Raw genomic sequence first — 25,273 nt, forward strand, 5'->3', positions numbered from 1 at the left:
AACTTGAGTGAAATGTAATCTTGCAGAGTAGAATGTGCTGAAAGAAAACAGGTACATCTTGTCGTAACGTCAAATTTCAAGCTGCTCTCTTTAATTGGTTTAAAAGAATAATACAAAGCCTTGATTCAGTGCAGCGGACAGACACTGGTCGAAGCTCAAAGACATGGGACAGGACAATACAACTGAAGCAACAACTATCCCGGCATGCCCTCTTCTGGGTATACAGAGTCCTGCATGAATTTAATGTGTGCTTTATCAAGTCATCATGAAATAAAATGCAAATAAGTGTTTCCCAAATTAAATATATCTGTCCTGTTAAACAGTATGGGAGCAATGACTGCAGGTCTAGAAGACATTGTTAAAGCAAGTTCTTATGCTTAGTCAACCAAATAGCTTGGGGTTACCAGCTTCTGACTCAAATGTATTGAACAAATAAAATAAAACAAAAATAAAGAAGTCCTGGCTCATGAAACTACATAACTTAGTTATAAAATATGTTTAATATTGCTTGAAACAAGTTTAACGTGACCTCGGTCCATGTTTACCACCTACAGACCGGTTTATTAGCTTGTGTACACTGACATAAGTATGGGTAAATTTAACTGTGGCTTTGTAGATTCTAATTAATAACACAGATTTAATTCTGATGAACTACAGTCCAGCGTAAAAGGAAAAAAAAACGAAGAAAAAAACGTCGTCGCTTGAATGATGACGCATTTCCGGGTTTCTGTAACGTTAGTTTATTGTAACACGTGGAAATCTACAGTGGACTAAAACTCAGTTATATTTCTTTATTTACAGTATTTGGACTGCACCGAAATAATCGATCAAAATGGTCAAGCCAAAATTCAAGGGGAAAAGCTCCATAAATCCCTCAAGCTCCAGCAGTAATCCCGGTAAGATTAAATAACACGCTGGTCTGGCTGTGAACTGCTAGCCAGCTAAAGCATTAGCCAGCTCTTGTTGCGGAGTATATGAGACGTTCTGTAGTTATGATTTCACCATTTTCTGTTGTTAGAACAGCTTTCATCAATGTTTACCGTGTTATTAGTTGATTTGGTGTATCCATGACTTCTGTCAAGCTTTTATTGAGACTCATCATTCATGTCTGGGTACCAAATTGCCGTGTTGTACATGACATTTGTACGTGTTCAATAATAAATTAATTACAAACTTGTTATAGATTGCCACCACAATTTTTTTTTTTTTTTTTTTTTTTTTTTTTAGAAATGTTTAGAATCAGTGTCAGAAATTATCTTTATTTTTAAGGGATAATTTTTCACCATGAGAACATAAAAGCATGCCCTACGTTGTTCGTTTATGCCAAATGCTTTGAACATCATAAATTAGAGATTATAGCTGTCACTTACAATAGCTGTCATATTTTAAATATTCCAGCGATTTGTTCGTTGTTTAAGTGCCATTTTGGCACTATCCAGACCTTGATTCATTTCATACACTGTTCATAATAAATTGCTTATTAAATAAAAAGCTGTATTTCTTTCTTTTTTCGTGACCCAAAGTTGACATATTTTGAATGTAATGAAGGTTTATTTAAGGACAAATGCTACAAATTGCACACTAGTGTTCAAATTTGGGATCAGAAGGGTCTTTATCTTATTCAACTAATACATTATATTGATCAAAAGTGAAAGACATACACAGTGTTACAAAATGTGTATCATAAATAAATAATGTGCTTTTGAACTTTGTTAATTTAAGAATCCTGAGTCTCATGTTAAGCAGCACAAGTGTTTTAAACATCGATAATAATAAAAAAAGTTTCTTGAGCACCAATTTAGCATATTAAAGTGATTTCTAACTCCGCTTTGCCATCACATTTTCAAATATATGTAAATAGAAAAGTTGTTTTCAATTATAATCACAATATTGTTTTTTACTATTATTGGTTTACAGTATTACGATTATTTAAATGTTGTCTGGGTAAACAAAATATCTTTTGAAAACTTTTTTTTTTTTCAATTATAATTGGTGGGCTTTGGTAATGACAAGGGATTCTTTTGTTAATCGCGGCCGTTTTTCTTTATTTGAACAGTCTGTCACATTTATGAAGCATATATAAAATTACTGTACATTGCTGTACAATGTCCCTGTGTATAACAATGTGTATCTCTTTTAACTTCCTCCATCCCACAGACCGGGTCAAGGGAGCTGGAGGGAACAACATGAGGGACCGTGCCACCATCAAACGCTTAAATATGTACAGGCAGAAGCAGAGATGGCAAGTCATTAACAAAATGATAACAATTCAGAATAGAATCAGAATGAGCTTTATTCACCAAATCAGCACAAGGAATTGTATGGTCTCTAGTAGCTCTGGATATGTATGTATTATATTTGTATGTAATAAGACAATAGAAAGAAAAAATAAACAGAATTGAGTACAAAAATTAAGGTAATATACATCTAGAGAAAGTAATATGCATTGAACACTAGTCAAAGAGAGAGCTTTTAAACAAAAACAACTCCCAACACTAACAAAAATGAAACATTTAAAATTATAATGAAACCGAGATCTTTTTATTATTCATATCCCCACAGTAACAATCGAGGTAAGGTGATCAAGCCCTTGCAGTATCAGAGCACAGTTACTCCAGGAACTGTGGCCAGAGTTGAGCCAAACATCAAGTGGTTTGGTAAGAGCAGTTTCTTTTTTGTCCATTTGAATTAGTCTTATTGTGTATGCTTGATTATTGATTACTCATTCTGGGGTCATACCTATACCATTCAGAATTCATATTGGATGTAAATAGGTCTGATTATGTGAATATTTCTTTGGTTTTCCCATATGCTTCCTGTGCAGCCAATACACGTGTTATCAAGCAATCGTCCTTACAGAAATTCCAGGAAGATATGAACGCGGTAAAGAAAGATCCGTACCGAGTAGTGATGAGACAGAGCAAGCTACCAATGTCCTTGCTGCATGACCGAATAAAAGCACACGTGAGTATGCACTCAAGTTACACATACATGCTCTTTTTATACAGACCTGTGGCATGATGTGAAAAGACAGGTAGGCTCATTGTTTGCATGCAGTTTGGTTTGCAGTCTTTCAGAGCAGGCAATCTAGTAATGCATTGTGATAAGCTTAGTGAAAAGTAGTATCATGAATCCTGAATTTATTTATAATTGACCTTCAACCAGAAAGCGTCAATAAAAAATTTATTAAATTAGTTTAATGCAATTTTATGTATATTCAAATATTATAATACAACATGGTAACATTTAACTCTGGGCTTTATATGTGTATATAACATTTCTATACTATTAATTAATTAAAAAAAAAATTTAGGTGGTGTTGTTTTTTTTTTTTTAATAAACACATTTCATCGAATCTTCAATATTAGATTTTTGCTTTAGTAATTATTATTTTAAGCGGCAAGTTTTTAAGGTTTTCAAGTAATAATTATATTTTATTTCACCTTATTTCATTTCAGTGATTTAAAATGATTAATAATACTTTTAGTTAACCATTTTAGTTAGATGTGCTGTTTTTATGGGACACCAAAACAAAAAATCTGACTGCGTAGATCATTCCAAATTTAGGAGACTCATTCGATTGTAAAAAAATATAGCCTAATTAAAGCAAAAATATTTCTGACTTTAGACTCCAACGGCAAAATTGCCCCTTCATGAAGTACTTCTCTGACTTGATTATTTATCAGCTGCTCATTTCTGGCAAATTCCTGTGAACAACTGGCTTTGTTTATTGGTATTTAAATGAGAAAACAGTTCTTCACAACCCGTCTAGGTCAAACGTCTTGTAACTTGTGAACTTAACGTAACACATGCTGTACTAAGACAAGAACACAGCAACAACAATTGTTGTGCCATGATAACGGCAGTGATTTTGTTAGTCTGAGGGTGTAGCGCGGGGCATTGCCTGACCTGCGATAGAACTTGCTCTTTGGCACCTAAGGGCCTGCTGTCTGCCAGTAGCAAAGAACAGAGTAAAAAATATGTGCTCCGAATAAAATTTAAGGTTTTGCTCTGTTCTTCGTGTTCCTTCTGCAAATGTTGTTGATTTGTTTCAACATCTAAACTGTTCCATGTGTGAGCAAAACCTTTGCATAATGAACTTCCCAATTTACTTTTGTTCTATGTCTCAGGACTGTGACACACTCACTATGTTTTTTTTTTTGGCAAGACTGTTGCAGTTATTGATTTTCATCCTCTCTTTTTGATTTGTGGTGTTTGAGCGGCTCCTCCAGCATGCGCCATAATGGCCATTGTTTGCGCACATTTTTCTCTTTCTCAGAAATATTTTGAACGTGTCGTGATGTGGTGGTTAGCCTCAAATCAGGTTGTTTTTTATCATCCACGTCAATTGTTCCGAAGAAATGCAATCTTACCAGAAGTACAATTTTTTACGAGAAATGTTACTGGCTTTGACAAGATCTGTAAATTGCTTGTTTTATTCCATCCTCTGTTGCAACAGTGGTATGGCTTCACTTTTGTTTTGTTTTTAGGTTTTTACAGATTGCAGTTTGACCTGGTCCAGTTATAGACTGTAACTGGAAGAAGTTTCGTTCATTGTTGTTTGGCTTTTGTATGATTTTATCCTTTTCGGTATATTCACGATATTAAAATTAGCTGGACATATGCTTTTTGTGAAAGCATATGTTCTATATACACAAGTGTTGAAAAGTTTAGAGTTAAGATTTGTTATTTATTTTTTAAAGTGTCTTATGCTCTTAAGGCTGTTTATTTAATTATCAATAAAAACTGTACTATTATGAAATTCCTTTTAGAATTGGAAGTAACTTTTTCTATTTCTAAAACTGTAATTCATTCCTGTGATGACAAAGCTGAATACTGGAGTCTTTAGAGTCACATGATCCTTTTTTGGGGGGATTCTTTGATGAATAGAATGTAAAAAAAAAAAAAAAAAAAAAAACTTTATTTTTTTTTATCACTTTTGATCATTTTAATGCATCCTTAATGAATGTAAGAATTCATTTTAAGTATTAAAAACATACTGCGCACAAGCTTTGGATCAGCACTGTGTACACCATTCTACAAATGCACAAGAATGCGTGAAAGCTGGTGTTTACAAACCTAATGTAAACCACATCTGCATTTAGTTTGAGAACTGCAGATTACCATCTGATTTTTTTGGAATGTGTCTAAACGGTCAGATCGGATTTAAAGTTTCCATTTTCAACAGTGTGCTGTGCTTTCTGGAGCTGTAGCCAAATACACAGATTTACCCTCATTTAGTGAATTATGTCACTTAGTATCGTGTTAAGGCTTGAATCTTTACTATAGTAGATCAAGTGCAGGCTACACGGTCTAAACAAACTGATTTCCTCACTTGACAGAAAGTCAGTCCTCAAGATAAGGAAACAAAATAGGTTTATGCGCATTGTGAGTAAAGCCATATTAATATACTAAAAATTATATGATCACTCTCGTAAGTCAAAAATCACTGGGGCGTCTTTCCTCTAAGGAATGGTAGCACAGAGAACTGTCAAAATGCTTGCAAGAGCTTGAAATATCAGATGCTTCATCAAAGAAATTCCAAAAGTTATGAACGTTATGATGAAGAGGATAAAACTGTTCTCATGAGATCTGTTCGTCAATTGATCTTCTGCTGGTTCTTCTAGAACTCCAAGGTGCACATTCTGGACACAGAGACGTTTGAAACCACGTTTGGGCCAAAGGCACAAAGAAAGAGGCCCATCTTGTCTGTGGGTGAGCTGAAGGACTTTGCTGAACAGGCAGAGGTCTCTGCTCAGAGCTACAATGCGGAGAAAGACCGTGATTTGGTGTCTGAGGACAGCGGAGTCAAGTGAGCGAGTGCCTTCTAGAGATTATGAAAATATGTAGTTCTGTACTCACTACAGGAATAAGCTATAGCCCTGTTTTTCTAGCAAAATGGTTTATATTTCATGATATGACACAAAGCCATTTCATTTTTCTCACGTCACTGCAGGGATGAGGCTCGGGAGGAAATCTTCAAAAAGGGGCAGTCAAAGAGGATCTGGGGCGAGCTTTATAAGGTAGTTATTACCATCTCCCAATGCCTTACTCATTGAAAGTTTGAATAAAAAATGGAGTTGAAGCCACATCCTAAAATGAACCATGCTTTGTGTAGGTGATCGACTCTTCAGACGTCATTATCCAGGTGCTAGATGCTCGGGACCCTTTGGGCACTCGATCCCAGAGCATTGAGTCTTACCTGAAGAAGGAGAAACCTTGGAAACACCTCATCTTTGTGCTCAATAAGTGTGACCTTATTCCCACATGGGTTACGGTAAGAAATGAAAGTGGAATACTAGTACCAGTCCCAAAATCCGTTGAGCTGCCTATGTAGGCAGTATTATAAGCTGACATAAGCATGCCTACTGAAGTGAACAGTGTTTCAGAAGCTTTGTAAGATACCTTCACTTGGCAAAACTCAGTGGCTTATTTCAGAAAAGTAAGCATTACGAAACTGAATGTTACATTTGCGATATAACTCTGCTGTTATTATTGGGACATTAGCTTAGCAACATGCTAACACCAGCCGCTGTTAATCCATTTATGTTGGGTTAAGAGAAAGGTAAGACATCTTGATAATAAATCTGCTTATTCATTCAGTAGCAAAAAATATTGATAAAATAGTTCAGCCTAATTAAAAAAAAAAAACTATTTACTTATTATGTATGGGTGGTGTGAATTTGTATGCATATTAGAGTATCATGTTGTTATCTTAGCAAAATGCTAACACCAGTCTGTTGAAATCCTTTTGCAGTTGATGGAAAATATGTCAGAAATCTTAATTATAAATATACTTATTCAATCAGTAGTTAAAATTATTGATAAAATATTTCATATTGGTTGTTTAATCTAATTTAAAAAACCGTTTTCCCAATATTTTTTTGTGCTGTGTAATTGTATTGATGTGTCATTACCTTAGAATAATCATAACACCATCCATTGAGTCGTATTGAGTTGTAATAATAAATATACTTGTAATTACAACTTTTTAACGAACTTTACCGAGAGTTACGACTTGTACCATGTGACCACTGCAGAATCATTGAGGAGATTAATTACTCCAAGTAGAAGTTTGTGTTATGTTGTCATCTCAAAATTACAGAAATTATGACATGGCGGGAATTGTTCGATATAATTAGAAAAAAATAGAGTATAGTGTTATTAGCTTAGCGAGTTTATATAGAGTAATCCACCACTTTCGTTGTTCTACACCAGTTAGGATGTATAGAAGCACCTATGTAGGCAATAGACATCAAGGCATCTCACTAGGTTTCTGGAAAAAGGCCACTGTCTGCAATGTGTCCTGTTGTACATTGAGTTCTACCGTCTCTGGAATTTGTTTCACTGACAGACAGGCATGTTTATCTTGGCTTGTAATAGGTAACCAGTTAAAGGCTCCTTCCCTGACAGATATTTCTTTTCTGTCTTTCGCATCTATAATTCTTGTTATTTGTGATTCTGAAATGCAACAACAAGGAATGAGGGAGTTACACCAGCTGTTTATAAGCTGCAGGCCTTTTCATTCAAGCCAAAAAGCATTTGCCTACCCCCTCCAGATTTATGACTGAGGTCTTTTGTAAAACTAACAGGCAAATGATTGGGAAACCTATTAGTTTTGTTTTTGAAAGGGAGTCACTCATCATTCTTTTGGTGATTCTTGTTGGGTAGCTTGTGCCCTTTTTTATCCGTTTTATCAAAAACAATTTCATAGATCACTTCTAGTGTTAGACCTAGGTAGAAATTTATAAACCGCACATACGACCGGATTTGATTCTAAATTCCATGGATTTCATCCTACGTCAAAAGGATCAAATTGGGATTTCTAAAGGCAGAAACTGACATAAAAAGTTATATGTAGGCCAAATGAAGAACATATGCAAAAAAAAATTTGTGCTCACTTAGCAGTAAAGTAACTCAACATTGATTAAGAATACGTTATAAGATGAGTAGAAAAAATAAAGACTCATAATGCCCACCCTCATGTTGTTCCAAACCTGTATGAATTTTGCTCTTCTGTTGAACACAAAATATATTTTTAAGAATGTTGGTAAACAAACAGTTGATGGTCCCAGTTAACTTCCATAGTCAATGGCTATAACTTATTGAAAAGGTGCCATTATACCACATTTGAACTTACTGAGCTCTTCCAAATGGCCCATTTTTTCCACTAATGCTTATAAATGTAGACTGCACAGCTAGGTGCTTAGTCTTAGAATTTTATAATAATAGAAATGCCTGAATTTCATAATTAAGAGATGTGTTCCAAATCATTTTTGTCTATAGTGATAGGTATTATATAGTATTTTTATGTTTATATGTTCACGCTGCTCTTGAATCTACGTTGAAATGTGATTTATTAAGAGAGATTTTTTTTGTGCATGCAGGCATTTTATAAATCATTCATAGAAACTTTATTAATACTGTTGTTGATTAATATTGTTAGGATGATGCTACACTTTTTTCTATATTGTGAACTGTTTTTCATTCTTGTTTATTCTTGTGTCAATGTTGTAGAAACGCTGGGTTGCAGTTCTTTCTCAGGAATACCCCACTTTGGCCTTTCACGCCAGTCTGACCAATTCCTTCGGCAAGGGCTCCCTTATCCAGCTCCTGCGGCAGTTTGGCAAGGTCAGCCTTTAAACATTTACAGTGTATGTTTAATGCTTAAATGCATCAGCGTGCCTTGGAAACCATCGGGCATTGGGTTTTAAACGCACAACAGTTTCAGTCCACATCGTTTATCAACTCAAGCTGCAGTTTTAGGACAAGGTCAATCTGTTTTTTGGTCTGTAAAGGCAACAGATGGAGAGAGCAGTGGTTTGGTTGGGTACCAGATGCACCCCACCCTTCCATGCTATTGGGCTCCTGTCCTGTCTTCACATCTGCCTTGTAGCTATTTTTGGGAGCACAGCTGTAAACAAAAAATTGGAAATACTAAAAAGGAGATAAGGCTTGCATAACATAAATTTTGTTGAGGCTTATATGACAGGACACTCTTTTAGGAGTTAGAAAACATCAGTGCAAAAATATCAGGGTTGCTATGGGTGCAATATAAATCTGCAGGTGTAATGACATTTAAGAGGCCTTTGTAGGTTGTGTATCAAGTCTTTATTTCTTGGGCCCCCTTTTTATAAGTGTATAATGTAATGTGAGAGGGAATGTGTGCAAAGGGTTGATCCAAGATTGTCTTGTTTTCCTGACCTCAATACTATGAAACCAACATTATATCAGAGGACTTGATGGTATGTGTGTATTTCTTCTATTTAATTGCTGCTTTTTAAAATGGCGTTTGCTTAGTATTAACATGTCCATATTGATTTTTGCTCAGCTCCACTCAGATAAAAAGCAGATCAGTGTTGGCTTCATTGGTTACCCCAATGTTGGAAAGAGCTCTGTTATCAATACCCTGCGCTCCAAAAAAGTCTGTAACGTGGCACCCCTTGCTGGTGAGACAAAGGTAAGACCTCTAAAGCCCTTTCTTTCCATCTCAGGGATGTGATTTTAACATATGGATTTCTGTATTTTTCTACCTGAAAATAAGGAGCCGTGTGAATTAATTTTTTTTTCTTAAAGGCGTGGTTTAACTAAAAAATTAAAAGACTATTATTAGTTTGCATACATTAATCTGAGTGACTTTCCCCCCCCATGGACACAAAAGGAGAAGTTTAACACAATGTTCATGCTGCTATTTTCCATACAGTGAATGAATGTTGTCAAAAGATGTAAATCCGGGGCCAAAAAAGCACTATTAATAATAACCAGTATTTCAAGTCTTTTTCTTTTCAAAGGTTATCATTTCTGATGAGCTTTTCCAATAATATACTTGTGTTTGTCATGTACTAATCGTGGACATCAGATGATTGAGTGATTCCTCTTGTACGTGACATTAAATGATTCCGAGTGTAGGGTTACCTGCCAGATCCTGACATGTGGTAACATTTTGGACAGCTTAAGTTTCCAACATTTTGGTTTTGGCTGCGACACTTGTGTATTCATGTTTTTGTGTGAAATTACTTTTTTTTAAGTTGTCAAATTTTTCCCCTTATTTTACAAACATGGAACTGAGAAATGGTTTTCAGAGAGAGCGAGTGAAAGTGCAAGGAAAAACATTACCGACGGAGGCCAGATTGAAATCAAATTCTAAACAAATCTGGACTTCCACGCTCTTCTGTTTATGGTTCAAATGATAAATCGTTTCATTAAAAAATTTCCCCGGTGTGCCCAGATTTGAGTGATTCTTCAATTAGTAGACATTTCTGTCTTCTATTTTCTTTTCTTTTTACAACAGTCTTTCTACTTCAATTATGAGATAGATAGGTTTGATTTGATTTTAATAGCTAAAAAATGTGTTGTGCTTCGTAAACTAGCTTTTCATATGTTGAAATGTTGGGTTTGCCTGAATCACTGTTTAGGCTTTTGGCCAGTCAGCTACAATCATTAACAATCAATTTAGTTTTAGTTTTATAAACTTAAAAGTTAACTGACTGCTTGCTAACTTGTCGAGAGTTCTTATAAATTGCGTATATTTAAATGCAGTTTGTTATATTGAAATGTTTTCGGTCTGGTGGTTTCGGTCATGGATGAATCTATTAACTTTCTGTGGCTCAATGAAGCTCAGCCTTAATGCCATAACCAACTGTTTTCTTTCTCTCTTTCTATTTCTGACAGGTCTGGCAGTATATCACACTAATGAGACGCATTTTCCTCATCGACTGTCCTGGCGTCGTCTATCCCTCCGACGACAGCGAGTCTGACATTGTGCTGAAGGGAGTGGTACGATGACCTTGACTCTCAAAGTCAACCGTTCACATTGGCAATCCCAGCAGCTTCATCCGCTCACTTTGTATCTGTTGCATTTAGGTTCAAGTGGAGAAGATCCGAAATCCAGAGGATCACATCGGAGCGGTGCTGGAGAGGGCCAAAGCAGAGTACATCCAGAAGACATATCGCATTCCGTCCTGGAGCTCTGCCGAGGATTTCCTGGAAAAGCTCGCCTTTCGCACCGGAAAACTGCTCAAGGTCTGGCCTGATTGTGGAGAATCTGATAAAACGAACTGTCAGCTTGGTCCTCGCGGCACATTTGTTTATTCTTTCCTCTCAAGTGTCCGATTGAGATGTGACAGTTTGCTTACTTTAAGCCCATGGAAAATATTTAATTTTAACTTCGGATAGCCAGTTTACAATAGTCTAATGCCAAAACCACTACGATTTAGTGCAAAATTTGATTTTTAAAAAGGGTAGGTTGTATTTGTTAGTCCACATCTTTATCTCTGTCCAAATAATGTACATGTTGGTGGTGTGATGACTGCTATTTTGTTGTTGCACTTATACAGGGTGGAGAGCCAGATCTGCCAACTGTGTCTAAAATGGTTTTGAATGATTGGCAGAGGGGGCGCATCCCATTTTTTGTGAAGCCCCCGGGATGCGAGATGGATGAAGAGGTAAATGGACATTTATTCTTAATAGCCTACAAAGTTTAGTGGGGGGGTTTTATCCACAAAATGTGCTTAGTCTTTGGAAATTTCACTTTTTATATTCAAAAATGTCTTCCAAGATCATAACTGTTCCATGTTTTGCTAAAATTAGAGCTTTATGTTGTTTCAAAAGACTTTGGAAGAAATTGTTTATATGTAACGTCCATAATGCATATTGAATTACTTTGTACAAATCCTCTTTTAAGTCACTGTGGCCAACAGAATTACTTGAATTTTGACTGTCTTTATACTGGCAGACACCAATGCACTTTTAAACATTTATAGTCTTAAACTGACACTTGATCTCTCTACTCAGAACAAAGCACAACCGATGCTGGAAATGCCTGAGATGGAAACCGAGCAGGAAGAGCTGGAAAACAGACTTGAAGCTCAGGATGTGGATGTGGATGTGGACGGGGCCTCATCTAGCCAGCAGGAAGATCAAAAGCTTCTGAGACAGAATAAGGAGGAGATGCAGAAAATCTTCAGCAGTGTCAAGCAGAACTTTGGAAAAATAAACGTCGCTCCAGAGTTCACCGAGGAGGACCTTGTGCCTGTTGAGATACCTGACATACTGGATGCCTCCTGGTCAGAAGACGAAGATGAGCAAGACGAGGAAAATGAAGAGGACGGGGAAAAAGTGGAAGAGCAGATTGGTGAACAACAGGAAGAAGAATCCTCTGTTTCTGAGACCCAAACCAAAGCAGAAAAGAAGAGCACATGTGAAGTGAACAGAGAGATGGATGAGAAGATTGCCAAATTAAAGCACTTCCTTGATCGCGCAAAGTCAAAGCACTTCTCAGCCATACGGTTTGTTTGAGCTCATATTGATATTTTATAGGTACCTTTCAGGACACTTAACAGCATAAACAGCTACATCAAAAAATGTACAAAGCAATAGAAAACATAAACTACAAACATAGAATTACTTCAAAATATGAGTACAGTTATGATATAAGGTTAAGGTAAGGTTGTGAGAGGGTTCTGTAAAGGTTAATGCTCATCCTATTTCAGTAGGCTGATTAATTGATTTTTTTTTTATCTGTTTATTTTATAATGTTGTCTTGGTTTTCTTCTAGAATTCCTAAAGGCCTGTCTGAAAAGGTGTTCAGTGAATCCATAGCAAAGCAGAATGATGCAAAGAATCAGCAACGGAAAGGTACAACTAACTCAAGTTAATGCCAAATGTTTGTGCATCAAAAGACATGGCTGCTCCAGCTGTGTATTTAATGTACAACAAAACACATTATTATTAGTGCTGTCAAATGATAAAGCCTGATTATGATTGATGAATGATTAATATTGACAATAACATACATTTTTGACGTTGACCGCAGTATCAACAATATTTAAAATATACTTTTGAATACACTAAATATTCCACAGAATCTTGTGTCTGTGATTAGGGTTGTGTGGTGCGTCAAACAAGTGAGAAATGACACTCTTCCTTTTTTGGTTTTCCAGCTGTGAATGTGGGTAAAAAGAGGAAAGCTGAAGATGAGGAGCCGGCACAGCCTACCAAACTCACATCTAAAGAGGTATGCACTATTCTCCCAGCTCAATCGTCTCGATTCCTCAGTCCAGACATCTCATAAATTTGAGACCAAACTTATCTCTTTCTCTCTGTTGAACTTCTTCACCTCAACAGAAAAGAAGACTGGAGCGTGCCCAGAAAGTGAAGAAAGTGGGGGTCCGCTATTATGAAACGCACAATGTCAAGAACAAGAACAAGAGCAGAAAAATGCCCTTAGATGGCAAAAAAGGCAAACGGGCTAAGCGATAATACCTGGCCAAATACCTAGTCACATCAATCCCTGTTTCCAAAGCCATGTCGGTGGCTAGGTTGGAACATCTGGTGTGGAATCACGGTGATTTGTGGAGAAGTGAGGGTTCGGTTAATCTCTGATACAATCGTTCCAGTGCACTTTATTCATACTGTGGCATCATCCTGAACATTCTAACTAGTCTGACAGCTAATTCATTTCAGTACTGTGCATTTTCAGTGCTTTTAACTTCCTGTGTGAAGTGTGAATTATGTACTTGTGTATCTACATATGTACTTTTTCTTTAGTTTGGAGAAAAAACGAATCAATAAATACTCAAAACAGGTGCTTTGATAAAGGTTTTATTCATTAAAAGGGTATGAGAGTAAGTGTATTATTATTCTAATAATATTTAGGCCTTATTCCTCAGTGTAATTATGCCCTCCAGTTGTGCCTAAAAAATAAATGGTTGCATAAGAGTCTGAAAAATAATCAGAAATCATGATTATGGTGATCTTTGCTGTACCTTGAGTTGCTGATTAGTTCGTTTGAGGAACTGAACCTCTTCAGCATGCTTCTTTTCCTCAATTTCCCGCCGTTCTGCTTCCCGTCTCTCGATGGCCTCACATTTAGCCTTCTGCTCGTTCAACAACCTCTCCAAATCTCGCTTCTCACCCTCCAGCTCTAAAATCTACCAACAGTTTGTATAAACAAACAGTTGTTCAGAAAATATTTTATTATAGTTATTATATGTAATCTTTATGATATAATTTTTATCATTTATATACATTGTTTACATTTAGTCACCTAGCAGATGCTTTAATCCAAAGTGACTTTTTTTGTAAAATTATTGTAAAAATTATTTTTAATTTATATATAAATTAATCTATATAACTTTACAAATATTTAAAAGTTTGTATAAAAGAAAAATCGGAATAATAGCTTTCGATAATAATTGCTGCAAATGACCTTGTTCTCCATGTCAGCCATTCCATGCTCTGCTTGAAGTGCTTTCCTCATGCCAAAGGCCACGCTGCTCTCGTACAGTGTTTGATAGGCAGCGATAGTCATCCGAATCTCGTCTCTAACTTGCAACAGCAGGAGGCCCCGCTCAGCACAGTTAATGGTGATCTGTCTGATTAACTCATCTGAGATATTTGGAAGAAGGAATGCCATGTGAATCTCAACAGCAATTAATTTGACACTCCATTAGTGAAATGTGTGTTTTTACCGAAGCACTGAGAGTAGAGCTCCCTGCGCACAGGGCAGATGCCAGTCTCTCTGGCCTGTCTTTCCTGCAGGCTTCTGTCCAGCTGTTCTTGCAAATGAATAACGTCCATGCGTGTGCACGGAGCGCTGGACACCGGCTGCACCCACAACTGGTTGTCCTCCATCCATTCCCTTTAACAGAACCATTTGAAAGATTTATACACTATCTTTCAAAGGTTTGAGGTCGGTAAATTAAGAAAAAAAAAATTATTTTATGCCCACCATGGCTGCATTTATTTGATTAAAATAAAAACTATCATGACATATTACTAAAATTTAAAACAGCTGTTTTTATATTTTGCAATGTATTCCTGTGATGGCAAATGTTGAATTTTCAGCAGTTATTTTCCAGTCCTTTTAGTCACTAGCCAGAAATCATTCTAATATGCTGATTTGGTGCCGTTTTTAACATTGCTTAATATCAGTGTGGAAGCCATGATACATGCGCATTCAGAGCAGCATTTATGTTCGTTAATAATTTTGTAATTTTATAGCTGTCAGTCAAAAATCTTACTGACCCAAAGCATGTGAACGGTAATGAGACGTGATTAAACAATATGCAACTAAACTACAGTGTTATGGTAGCATCCGCACCCAATTAAAGAATGTTTAATAAATATACTAATGAACCAATTATTTTATTTGACCTTGGTGGTAGAATGGCATTCAGGATCTCTTCAGTCTGCTGTTTGCTGGGATCCGCTGAGGGGCTCTTGGGTTTGGGTGGAGGAGGCACTGGGCCGCTCTCAACCATCTTTTGGGGACTCACTTTCAAAGGGCGACTCTGAGTGAAATGTGAGGCAAGATATCAATAAAGAATATTCAGGCTTTATTACAACAATGTATACTTTACGGTGGTTGCAGGTTTATTTTTATGCCTATAAGTTACATCCAAGGACTGAGCTTACCCTTGGAGACTTCCTCTCTGTGTTCTTGCTCACCAGCACCGGATAATCATACTTCAGCAAGGAGTCAGTCGGGACCATCATGCTTGTAATGTGGAAATGTCCAGGAATGTTTAAAACTCTACGTTCTAGTATAAAGCTTCGGATGACTTCGTGTACACGCGAGAAAGTTTCGTTTAGTTGTTTCCCGTTGCTATAACAACCGCTCTCTCCCATCGCGCAGGTCAGTCCGTGAAAGTGAACCAAACTAATCCGGAGAGAAAATAATGATTATAATAAATATTAAGTAGTAATTAAGTATTTAAAATAATTTACATACACATTTTATTGAGCTCGCCACAGGGTGGCAGGCTGTTAAAGCAAAAAGGCTATGAATTATTCCATATCATGTGATTTTGAAGTGTTTGACGTTACGTTTTTTTTTTGTTTTTTTTTTTTGCTTATTAACGTTACGTTTTTTGTTCTTTAACTATTGTTCTTTAACGAGTTTAATTTTTTTATTCCCCTTTTTGTCCATTTTATGTTGCTTATCTACATTATTTAACCTGTTAATATTTGTAGCATCATGTCCACTGTAAATGATTAATATTTCTATAAGTTAAGAACCGCTTAAGTTAAGAATTTGTATATTGAAGCTCTAAAGAAAGCGGAACTAAATAAGCTTTTTCCAAAAAAAGAAGGGAAGCCGTTCTTCAGCGTACAAGCTTCGAACCGGAAGTGGTCATGGAAGTTTCTTAAATGCGATATGAATTTTGTTTTCATGCTTAAATTTGATATGAACGACTTTTACTTTTTACGAAGTTAATAGGCAACATCATTTGACAATGGATGACAGGAGACGACACAGAGAATCTCCTGTCCGGGATGTAAAGATAAAAATTAAGCAAGAAAAAGTGAGTCCCGCGCGGCCTCCGCGGGTCCGCCGGTCCAGTTCAGGCTCCAGCCGAGGAAGCAGCAGCCCTCCCCCGAGACAACGAGACAGCAGGTCAGCGCCCCGTACCTCACAGCCTGTTTATCTTCATGATCATGACAGCTCCGTCGAATAATGTTTTTTCAGTTTGGACATTCCGTTCAAATACTATAGCATGTGCGGATGATCAACAAGGTGTTTTATCTGTAGTCAGTTTCTGAACTGTATTTTTAGATCACCTGTCAGAAGAAAGGACAGGTCGCCAGCGAGGAGAGACCGTTCATCAGGCAGACCGCAGGAGAGGTCACCTCGACCCCGGAGAAGTAGAAGCCCACACCACAGCACTGACATTACGATAAACCGAGTGAGTAAAACTGACACGTATATCAGCTTGCCTTAAGATAACAAGTTACCCATACCCAATGTCATGAACTGACAAGAAAGCTGTTGTAAAGGGCTAAAAAGCACAGAGGGTTTGGAACAAAACTTTTTCGGCCTTCATGGGTGAAAAAATTGCATTATAATATAATTTGACTCTTTGTATAGCATGCTGTATTATTTAATTGGTATTGAAATACATTTATTAGTGTTGCTCTGTGTGTTAAATTGATGATATTTTGGTATTTTAGGTTATTTAATAAGCAAAATTGAAATTGTTTACAAAAAATAAGTAATGTACAGTTACATTACAACATTGTATATTTGTGTGTGTGTGTGTGTGTTATATCTTAGCAACATTGAGGTTTTATTTTCATTGCAGGAGCAAGTCACATTAACTTTTCATAAGATAACAAGATGATACAACATGATTCATTTTTAATGTATTATTTTTAATTAATAGAAAAATAGAGTTAAAATGCAAGTTATTAAATGCATGTCTCTATATTCTTAGTTATGTAGGCTTTCTTTGTAGTTTTAATAAGTAATGTAAATTGTTGTTTACAGATATATAATTATAAATATTATAAACACTAAATATTTGAATTAGATATGTGTCCATTTACATGTTTTAAGATATTTTTGAATGTATAAATACAGAAGTAAAATATTATAATAATTGCTTTCAGTAATAATAATTAATATTTAATATAATTGTAATATAATTAATGTTATTGAAAGCAATTAAAAAGGTGTACTGTACTCAGTAGAGTATACTAAGATTTTGTCTTCATTACAGGAGCAAGATGATCACCGAGGATCTGAAAGTCATCGTGAGAGAAGGGACAATTCAGATGATCGCAGGATGAAAAGGGAGGGAGAGCGGCCTCGGCAAAGAGAGAGAGACAGAGAGCAGAACAGAAATAGACGAAGAGAACGGGATGCCTACATACAACAGCAACAGCAGGCTGAGAGAGAACGGCATAATGAACGGCGGCGGGAGAATCGCCTCAGACAGAGTGGCAGTGGTAATGAGGAGCATGAGTTTGGCGGTGAAAACACTGATGATTCTGCACCTGCAGCCGAGAAGGAAAAGCCCAACTTTGAACTATCAGGTGCTTTGGTGGAAGACACTAATACATACAGGGGGGTGGTGATCAAGTATAACGAGCCTCCGGAGGCCCGGATCCCTAAACGAAGATGGCGTTTGTACCCTTTTAAGAATGACGAGCCGCTTCCAGTCATGTACATCCACAGACAGAGTGCGTATCTACTTGGACGACAGAGGAAGATTGCAGACATTCCTATCGACCACCCGTCTTGTTCCAAACAGCATGCTGTTTTTCAGTACAGGTCAGAACAACAATAAAAGCTATTTGGTAAATGGTTAAGTACGGAGACCCGCACATGACATGCAGGAGAAAATAGGCTAAATCATGTGCACCATTTACTAATTAGTTCCCTCAATGTACCAAAACGTGCACACGATTACTATTGCGTTCCCTCGATTTACTATTTCTTTCACACAATTTATTAATTCGTTTCCTCGATTTGCTAAATCTTGCACACGATTTAGCAAATGGAGGGAACGCAATAATAAATTGAGGGGATGAAATAGTAATCGTGTGCACAATTTATTTATTTTTTCTTGCACGTCATGTGTGGGGCTCCTTAGTTAAGGAAAAAAATTATTATTTTCTTCCTCGTGTGTTTCCAAACCTGTATGAATTTCATTTTTCTGTTGATCACAAAAGAAGATATCTTGATATGTTTACAGATATACCAAATAGTTTACAGTAGCAATTAACGTCTATAGTTTTACAATTTTTTACATAATATAAAAGTTAATGTTCATCACAGTACAGAAGTAAACATATTGATGCTATTTTCACTACATTGCGACTTTAAAAATGTAAATAAAAATCCTTGAATTCAAGTGTTAATTTCTTCCTTATGATTTAACTTCTGTCTCTGACATATCATCTCCAGATTAGTGGAGTTCACACGGGCGGATGGCACCATGGGCAGGAGAGTGAAGCCGTACATCATCGATCTGGGTTCTGGTAATGGAACATACCTGAACAATCAGCGTATAGAACCGCAGCGTTACTACGAGCTCAAAGAAAAGGATGTGCTGAAGTTTGGCTTCAGCAGCAGAGAGTATGTGCTCCTTCATGAGTTCTCCGACACGGCCGAGGTTGACGCAAAGAGGGAGGATGAAGAGGATGAAGGCCTGGATGAGTAGTTCTCGCCTCATCGTTTACCAAAGTTACCTGTTTTGTGCTGAACTCTTTGAAAGAGTTTCATTGGTAGGGACAGAACCAGCATGAATTTATTGATTCAGAATTTACTTATGGACAATGAAGGAATCTCGCTTCAGCCTGCCCAAGTTGTCTGTATGACTCTATTCTCAGGTGGATAGTTTTGTATCCAATAAAACGGTGTGTACAGTGTTGTTCTTCAAAGCAAGTGCTCAATGCCAGAACTATTTCATCTTCAGAAAATGTCCAGATTTGGTTACTGTAAATATATACTGGATGTATTTGATGTGATTGTTTGTTTCATGTCTTTTAGTTTATTGTCTTTGTGACTAGATACATTCTGTGTGCTAGTTAGATGAACTAGTCTTTTTTGCACACCCAGATTATCATCCTCATGGTTATGGAGACTCATTTGAATATTGCTAAACAAAAGATGGTATTTTACTTTAAATATTTTATTTTCACTCACAGTACATTTATATTTGATTTTTAGATATTTTGTATTGTAAAATAAAGATGTATAATAATGAATGATGGGTTTTTGATTGACTGCACACATTGTTAAGAGTAAATGAGGAAATATGAAAGCGAAGAAGACATTACCTCGTCGAATAATGCAGTGAATTTTTGTGTTATATATTTAATAATTCAGACTACATTATCATAGTAAACTGTTTGAATTACGTTATCACAGTGTACATCATTCTCGGAGCCACACAACTCCCATTTTGTCCTTTAAATAATAAATTATCTTTGTTAAAAAAAAATAAAAAAAAAATTCTCCGATTGATAAAGTACAGTTCTGTAAAGTTGCTGTATTTTCTAATAAAAGACGTAAGTCCGTTTTGCGCGACTTTTATTTTGAAACCCTCAACATCCGGTTTCCGTCACGTTTATAGCGTCATGATGCAGCGAAATAATTCACCGACTTTAAAAGGTTTGTGTGTATGTTTTTTGTTACATGTATATTTGTTTTTCTATGTTAGATGTATTTGGTTTAACACATACATTAATTCTAGTTCAATTTGGTTTCTTCCTATCTATCTGAACGAGTTTATCTACGGGTGCCTCTCTTCCCAGACCGCGTAAATTAAACGTAATACTGTTCTGTAGAATTTACATTTAAGTATACTAATAAAAACTATAATCAATATTTGAAAATTAGCTAAATTGTTACCATCACTTATTTTAAGTTCCTTTATATCCTTCAATCTCTTCTGAAGACATAGTTTATAAGATAACAATTCTGTCATCACACCTTCACGTTGTTCAGAGGTTGTATTTTCCATGCATTCATACAACATAAACAAAACATGCTCAAGTCTTTTAACTTGAAAAAATGTAATTATTTTCTTCATAAAATCTCCTCCTCTCTTTTAGATGTAGCCTAGTTTTCATCAGTTGCACAGTGGCGAACCTGCTTCATCATGACATCATCAAATCCTCCAAAAGCAGCTCTACATTTTGGCCAGGTTGTGATTGGTCCACCTGGCTCGGGTAAAACCACTTACTGCCGGGGCATGCAAGAGTTCCTCAGCCACCTCGGGCGCAAGGTGGTCGTTGTAAACCTGGATCCTGCCAATGAAGGCCTTCCCTATTCGTGTGCCGTCGACATATCCGAGCTCGTCACTCTGGACGATGTGATGGACGGGCTAAAACTCGGCCCCAATGGTGGCCTTATCTACTCTATGGAATACCTAGAGGCAAATTTGGACTGGTTAGAGACCAAGCTGAAGTACCACCACGACTGTTACTTTCTGTTTGACTGCCCAGGTCAGGTGGAACTTTACACTCACCATAATTCGATGAAGAATATATTTGCACAGTTATCGAAGTGGAATTTCAGGGTAAGTAGATGCAGAGACTCCTCTTGTGATTTCTTAAGATGTATCTCCTGTCTAATTTCATCTGATATTGGCAGCTGACCGCAGTGCATCTGGTGGATTCCCATTATTGTGCTGATCCGGCCAAGTTCATCTCTGTGCTGTGTACTTCGCTGTCCACCATGCTGCATATTGAATTGCCACATGTCAATGTGCTCTCAAAAATGGACCTCATTGAGCAGTATGGCAAACTTGGTAAGATAACATAGTCCAGACTGATGCAATAAAGTCTTATTTGTGGATGTACTTCAATTTAATACCAGCTCTAATTATTTTTTTTTTATAAGCATTCAATCTAGACTTCTACACAGAGGTTCTGGACTTGACCTATTTGGTGGAGCATCTCTCCGCAGACCCTTTCTTCAAAAAGTTTCACCGCCTGAATGTGAAGTTGGCTGAAGTGATCCAGGACTACAGCTTGGTGTCTTTTGTTCCTCTTAATGTGCAGGTTAGAGCTCACTTTTGTACTTGCAATGAACTGTATGCGGATTTGTGGCATGATTTTTTGACCGTTGTTATTCCTCTAAAGGATAAGGAAAGCATGACTCAAGTTCTGAGAACTGTGGACAAAGCTAATGGCTACTGCTTTGGAGACCTGGAGGAGAGGAACCTGCAGGCTATGATGTCTGCTGCAGTTGGAGCAGACTTCCAGTTCAATGCGTATCCTTTATCATACTGTTTAGTTCTATGTTTTTGTAGTTGTTATGTTAATACACTGCTATTCATTTCTGCAATCACACTGTTGAATTTTGATGATCCTTAATAATTTGCCTCAGATCTCTTAGTGTACAGGAGAAATACATGGAGGCCACTGGGAAAACTGCGGAGGACGAAGTTATGGATTTGTAACCATTTTTATATTGATTAAAAAACAAAAACAAAAAAAGCAATTTGCAGATGTCTTATTTCACATTTTTAAACACATTGCAGGCACGCTAAAATTCCACAAATAAGACAAATAAAAGAAATAATAAAAGTTTTTTGATCCCCACACTGAAATGTGTACATTCACAGAACAGCTTAAATTTTACATTGAAATTCTACAGTAACAAGAATAAAATCATTGTCTTAAACACTTAAAACAGTCGTTTTAGACACATGCATTGCACAATGTTCTCTACATAAGCAATAATTAGTCAATGAATTGTATCAGATGTGACTTTACAGGGAAAACAATACACTAGAATTCTTATTTTGTAATAAATACTTATTTTGTTTGTTCTGTTTCTAAGAAACCATGTGCTTCTGTATCCAAGCAAAGTGCTGTTTGTCCACAGTAAAACTAATTCTCATTATTTCAGCTTGGGTTGCACTGATAGAAGGAAACTGAGAATTATTGTTTTGGGTTTCGAAGACATGCATGCATGAAAGATTTGATGCGTAAATAGATTAACTTCCTCCTCTGAGCAACTTATTGATCAGTTTGTGAGTGCAGTGGAGAGTATCGCCACTAGAGGTCACTATCGTAACGACTACGTGTTCACAATATAATGGTCCGCTTTTGCACGTTATCACTGCATTTTGAAAAACTGCAGTCGCCTGAATTTTAATTGTTACATAATTAAAGACAGTTTACGGCATGTGAAACATTAAAATAGCTAATAAATGATTGGCGATATTAAATATGTGACGTTGGGGATAATTTAAAAGGGGATCAATTAACGCTGCTGTTTTTTATTATTTGGAACACCCTTGTAAAACAGTACATACATGTTCTGGTTTTGGTTTTTCGTTAACACGTTTTCTTTCCCGCTCTCTTGATACATGGCGCGTAATTTGCTAACTTGTGGCAGAAAACCTTTATCAAGCCGGAACACCTTTCCCCTCATGTGTAGTCTGGACCTTGAAAAGGCCTTCTCACTCGCGGAGGAACACAGGAATGCATTGTACACGAAAGGGAGACATGACAACTATGTTAGATAGTGCTCTTTTTTGTTGAAATTGTCTTTTTGGTCATGTTTTCTTCAAAATATTAGTTAAATATGATCATAGTCATTTAAGCTTATGTATGAAAGTGCCACAGCATCCCTCAGGAATTAATCTCCACAACAGTCACCTTAACACATACTTGTGCGAGCCACGGAAGTATTCCGGGAACCAGAAAGAAGTGCTTCGCCTCTTAGCGCACTCGGTCGGTTTGAGAATTTTGGAAAACGCGGAATGGATTACTGTCATTCTATTTCACTCTAAAAACGCTTGTGACAGTCACATGACTTAAGAACATTTAAATATCTCTAAATATCCTGCTATATACGTTTATAGAGACTGTGAAGATTATTATATTCTTGTAATATTATTAGTGCACAAACAGGACTGCGCTTTTCCACGGTGCATATATCATTAGAACCTCATGGGTTAGAGAGCGTGATCCATGTCAGTTCATAATCCAGTCCACATATTAGTCGAATCTGCAGGGTTAAAACAGGAGGCAGACAGGGAATGGAACTGGCGATGTGAAATCTGTTTCTGCTTTACAGGGTCTGAGTATGTGCAAGCTTGGCACTATATTTGCTCTAAGCATCATTTTGGACGATAAAATAAGTTTAGATATTTTGAGTGTAACAGGAACTACTTGGTTTATAGCTATTAAACTCAAAGAAATTTTGAAGTGTTTCTTTATTCAGTTATTCCCCTCAGTTTCCTTCTATTCAGAGCTATGATTTCATGATATTTGAAATCTGTTGACAAAATACATTCAAATACAATAAAGTTTACAGTGACACAAATTGCTGCAAATTTTAGAACAAAGGTGCAATCATTTTTTTTTTTTTTTTTTGTAATTTGCTGTTTAGGGTTAGGCTTATAGTATTTAATCTGCTTCATGTATTCTATTTACACTGTTAGGACACATACAATCCTTTGAAGTTTCTCTCAAAATTAGAAAAAGTAGGCAATTCGATGTGTTTATGTAAGTCGTATGGCATGCAGAGTATGGCCTGTATCTATCTACCATTTAACTAAATCTATCAATCTATCTATCTATCTGTCTGTCTGTATATATATATATATATATATATATATATATATATATATATATATATATATATATATATATATATATATAGAAGTTTTTTTATAATATGATATGTGTTGTTGTTGTTGTTTATTTGTTTGAAATTGAACTTCAAGTCAGAGTTTCCATTGTTTTTCCTCAGGCAAATGATGTCACCATGATCATATATTTTATATTGTTCTGAATGTCATGAGTGTGTGCCGAACATGATTATACCCCAGTTATGGTTTCCTATGGCCCTCTAGAGTGGTACTTCCTTCCCTAGCACACTTCAGAGAGTAATTTTGTGTGTGTGACGGCTGCCCAGCAACCTGCTGGCTGAGGACCAGCTTCCTTGTGTCTGCTCTTGCTACTTTATGGATTCCCATGTGGGGGTGTGTCTGAGAACAAGGGATTGAATGAAACTCTGATTGAATGAAGGGCTCTGCTGAGCAGTTTCCTCCCTTTACCAGCACTGTATACATGTGGCTTATTGGCGCACTGAGGGTCATGAAAGGGTTTGAATACACATGGTTTTGTTTACACAGAAAATGTGCCATACTTTGTACTCTGCCTCATTAAAACTGTTGACAAACAAGGACAGATGAAAGCCATGCTTGTTTGGCTTTTATTTTTTTTACTTGGAAATCTCAGCAAATCATTATATGTCTTCCAGATTTCATCCTCTCTCAGTAATCTTATGCAAGGAGCACAATATTTACAATTATATAATTTCATGGCATTTAGAGAAGGATAACATAAAATCTAAAACTATTACGTTTTCACTATTTAGCACAATTTATTGGATTTAATTAATTGTTGTCTCTACAAACAAATGTTAAGATTTACCATCTAAATATTCACTATGTGGAAATTTTACATGTCTTCTTACAGTAAATTTCACAGTTTAAGACTGATTTGGGTTTTGTATTGCTTGCCTTTCTTGTAGCTCAACTGGTAGATCCTGACGCTAGCAACACCAAGGTCACGGGTTTGATTCCTGTACTAATACTGTCAAATGTATACTTTGAATCAGGGTTATTGTTGTTATCTAAAACCATAGCTAAATATGTTAATTACTTAACATGAAATTAATGTCAGCTAAATATATATATATATATATATATATATATATATATATATATATATATATATATATATATATATATATAAGAACAAAAACTGTATTAAAATGGCAAAACTTACTAAATTTGCCATGAAAACTGAAAATATATTTTAAAAAAATTAAGTACTTGATAAAAGCATCTACTGAAGGGATAAAATGAAGATTTGCTAATGTAACAGTAACACTAAATATTTATTTCATTAATATAGTGTTATAAATTCATTTATGGATTTCATATATATATTTCATATATAGCTAATTGCAAATATATATATATAAACTTTGTACAATACATTTCTTTATCTCTAC

The 25,273-nt window shown here is 36.2% G+C and overlaps 4 protein-coding genes across 4 annotated transcripts; 3 read left to right on the forward strand and 1 right to left on the reverse strand.

Annotated features, from left to right (window-relative positions):
- The first annotated feature begins 705 nt into the window (after nucleotides 1–705).
- gnl2 (guanine nucleotide binding protein-like 2 (nucleolar)) lies at nucleotides 706–13,585 on the forward strand. The gene is made up of 16 exons (XM_052578346.1): nucleotides 706–896; nucleotides 2,158–2,242; nucleotides 2,563–2,657; nucleotides 2,825–2,964; nucleotides 5,628–5,812; nucleotides 5,957–6,023; nucleotides 6,119–6,277; nucleotides 8,518–8,631; nucleotides 9,332–9,460; nucleotides 10,672–10,776; nucleotides 10,864–11,022; nucleotides 11,337–11,444; nucleotides 11,794–12,287; nucleotides 12,557–12,636; nucleotides 12,942–13,015; nucleotides 13,126–13,585. The coding sequence occupies exons 1-16, from the start codon at nucleotides 833–835 to the stop codon at nucleotides 13,258–13,260; spliced, it is 2,193 nt and encodes a 730-aa protein (XP_052434306.1). The 5' UTR covers nucleotides 706–832; the 3' UTR covers nucleotides 13,261–13,585.
- Nucleotides 13,586–13,588: 3 nt separating this feature from the next.
- LOC127974813 (axonemal dynein light intermediate polypeptide 1) lies at nucleotides 13,589–16,115 on the reverse strand. Its single transcript, XM_052578349.1, has 6 exons — nucleotides 15,418–16,115; nucleotides 15,157–15,293; nucleotides 14,472–14,641; nucleotides 14,210–14,388; nucleotides 13,767–13,931; nucleotides 13,589–13,694 (listed from the first exon to the last, which is right to left on the reverse strand). The coding sequence occupies exons 1-6, from the start codon at nucleotides 15,628–15,630 to the stop codon at nucleotides 13,653–13,655; spliced, it is 906 nt and encodes a 301-aa protein (XP_052434309.1). The 5' UTR covers nucleotides 15,631–16,115; the 3' UTR covers nucleotides 13,589–13,652.
- On the forward strand, nucleotides 16,099–19,494 carry LOC127974811 (smad nuclear-interacting protein 1). Its single transcript, XM_052578347.1, has 4 exons — nucleotides 16,099–16,399; nucleotides 16,559–16,688; nucleotides 17,502–18,055; nucleotides 18,692–19,494. The coding sequence occupies exons 1-4, from the start codon at nucleotides 16,239–16,241 to the stop codon at nucleotides 18,945–18,947; spliced, it is 1,101 nt and encodes a 366-aa protein (XP_052434307.1). The 5' UTR covers nucleotides 16,099–16,238; the 3' UTR covers nucleotides 18,948–19,494.
- A 293-nt stretch (nucleotides 19,495–19,787) lies between these two features.
- gpn2 (GPN-loop GTPase 2) lies at nucleotides 19,788–21,774 on the forward strand. The gene is made up of 6 exons (XM_052578348.1): nucleotides 19,788–19,900; nucleotides 20,344–20,810; nucleotides 20,885–21,041; nucleotides 21,134–21,294; nucleotides 21,376–21,506; nucleotides 21,623–21,774. The coding sequence occupies exons 2-6, from the start codon at nucleotides 20,391–20,393 to the stop codon at nucleotides 21,693–21,695; spliced, it is 942 nt and encodes a 313-aa protein (XP_052434308.1). The 5' UTR covers nucleotides 19,788–19,900; nucleotides 20,344–20,390; the 3' UTR covers nucleotides 21,696–21,774.
- The last annotated feature ends 3,499 nt before the right edge of the window (nucleotides 21,775–25,273 follow it).

The sequence above is a fragment of the Carassius gibelio genome, chromosome B16 (genome assembly GCF_023724105.1).
Source record: "Carassius gibelio isolate Cgi1373 ecotype wild population from Czech Republic chromosome B16, carGib1.2-hapl.c, whole genome shotgun sequence".
Taxonomy (NCBI): Eukaryota; Metazoa; Chordata; class Actinopteri; order Cypriniformes; family Cyprinidae; genus Carassius; species Carassius gibelio.

Bases quoted from the DNA above. Each gene is read 5' to 3' on its own strand.
- LOC127974811 (XM_052578347.1), top strand. From the start codon at position 16,239: ATGGATGACAGGAGACGACACAGAGAATCTCCTGTCCGGGATGTAAAG. The intron at 16,400-16,558 runs GTCAGCGCCCCG...CTGTATTTTTAG, and splicing joins CCGAGACAACGAGACAGCAG to ATCACCTGTCAGAAGAAAGG. The intron at 16,689-17,501 runs GTGAGTAAAACT...TCTTCATTACAG, and splicing joins CTGACATTACGATAAACCGA to GAGCAAGATGATCACCGAGG.
- LOC127974813 (XM_052578349.1), bottom strand. From the start codon at position 15,630: ATGGGAGAGAGCGGTTGTTATAGCAACGGGAAACAACTAAACGAAACT. The intron at 14,389-14,471 runs GTAAAAACACAC...CAAATATCTCAG, and splicing joins GCTCTACTCTCAGTGCTTCG to ATGAGTTAATCAGACAGATC. The intron at 13,695-13,766 runs GTACAGCAAAGA...TTTATTTTTTAG, and splicing joins GAACTAATCAGCAACTCAAG to GCACAACTGGAGGGCATAAT.
- gpn2 (XM_052578348.1), top strand. From the start codon at position 20,391: ATGACATCATCAAATCCTCCAAAAGCAGCTCTACATTTTGGCCAGGTT. The intron at 20,811-20,884 runs GTAAGTAGATGC...TGATATTGGCAG, and splicing joins TATCGAAGTGGAATTTCAGG to CTGACCGCAGTGCATCTGGT. The intron at 21,042-21,133 runs GTAAGATAACAT...TTTTTTTATAAG, and splicing joins TGAGCAGTATGGCAAACTTG to CATTCAATCTAGACTTCTAC.
- gnl2 (XM_052578346.1), top strand. From the start codon at position 833: ATGGTCAAGCCAAAATTCAAGGGGAAAAGCTCCATAAATCCCTCAAGC. The intron at 2,965-5,627 runs GTGAGTATGCAC...TGGTTCTTCTAG, and splicing joins ATGACCGAATAAAAGCACAC to AACTCCAAGGTGCACATTCT. The intron at 11,445-11,793 runs GTAAATGGACAT...CTCTCTACTCAG, and splicing joins GATGCGAGATGGATGAAGAG to AACAAAGCACAACCGATGCT.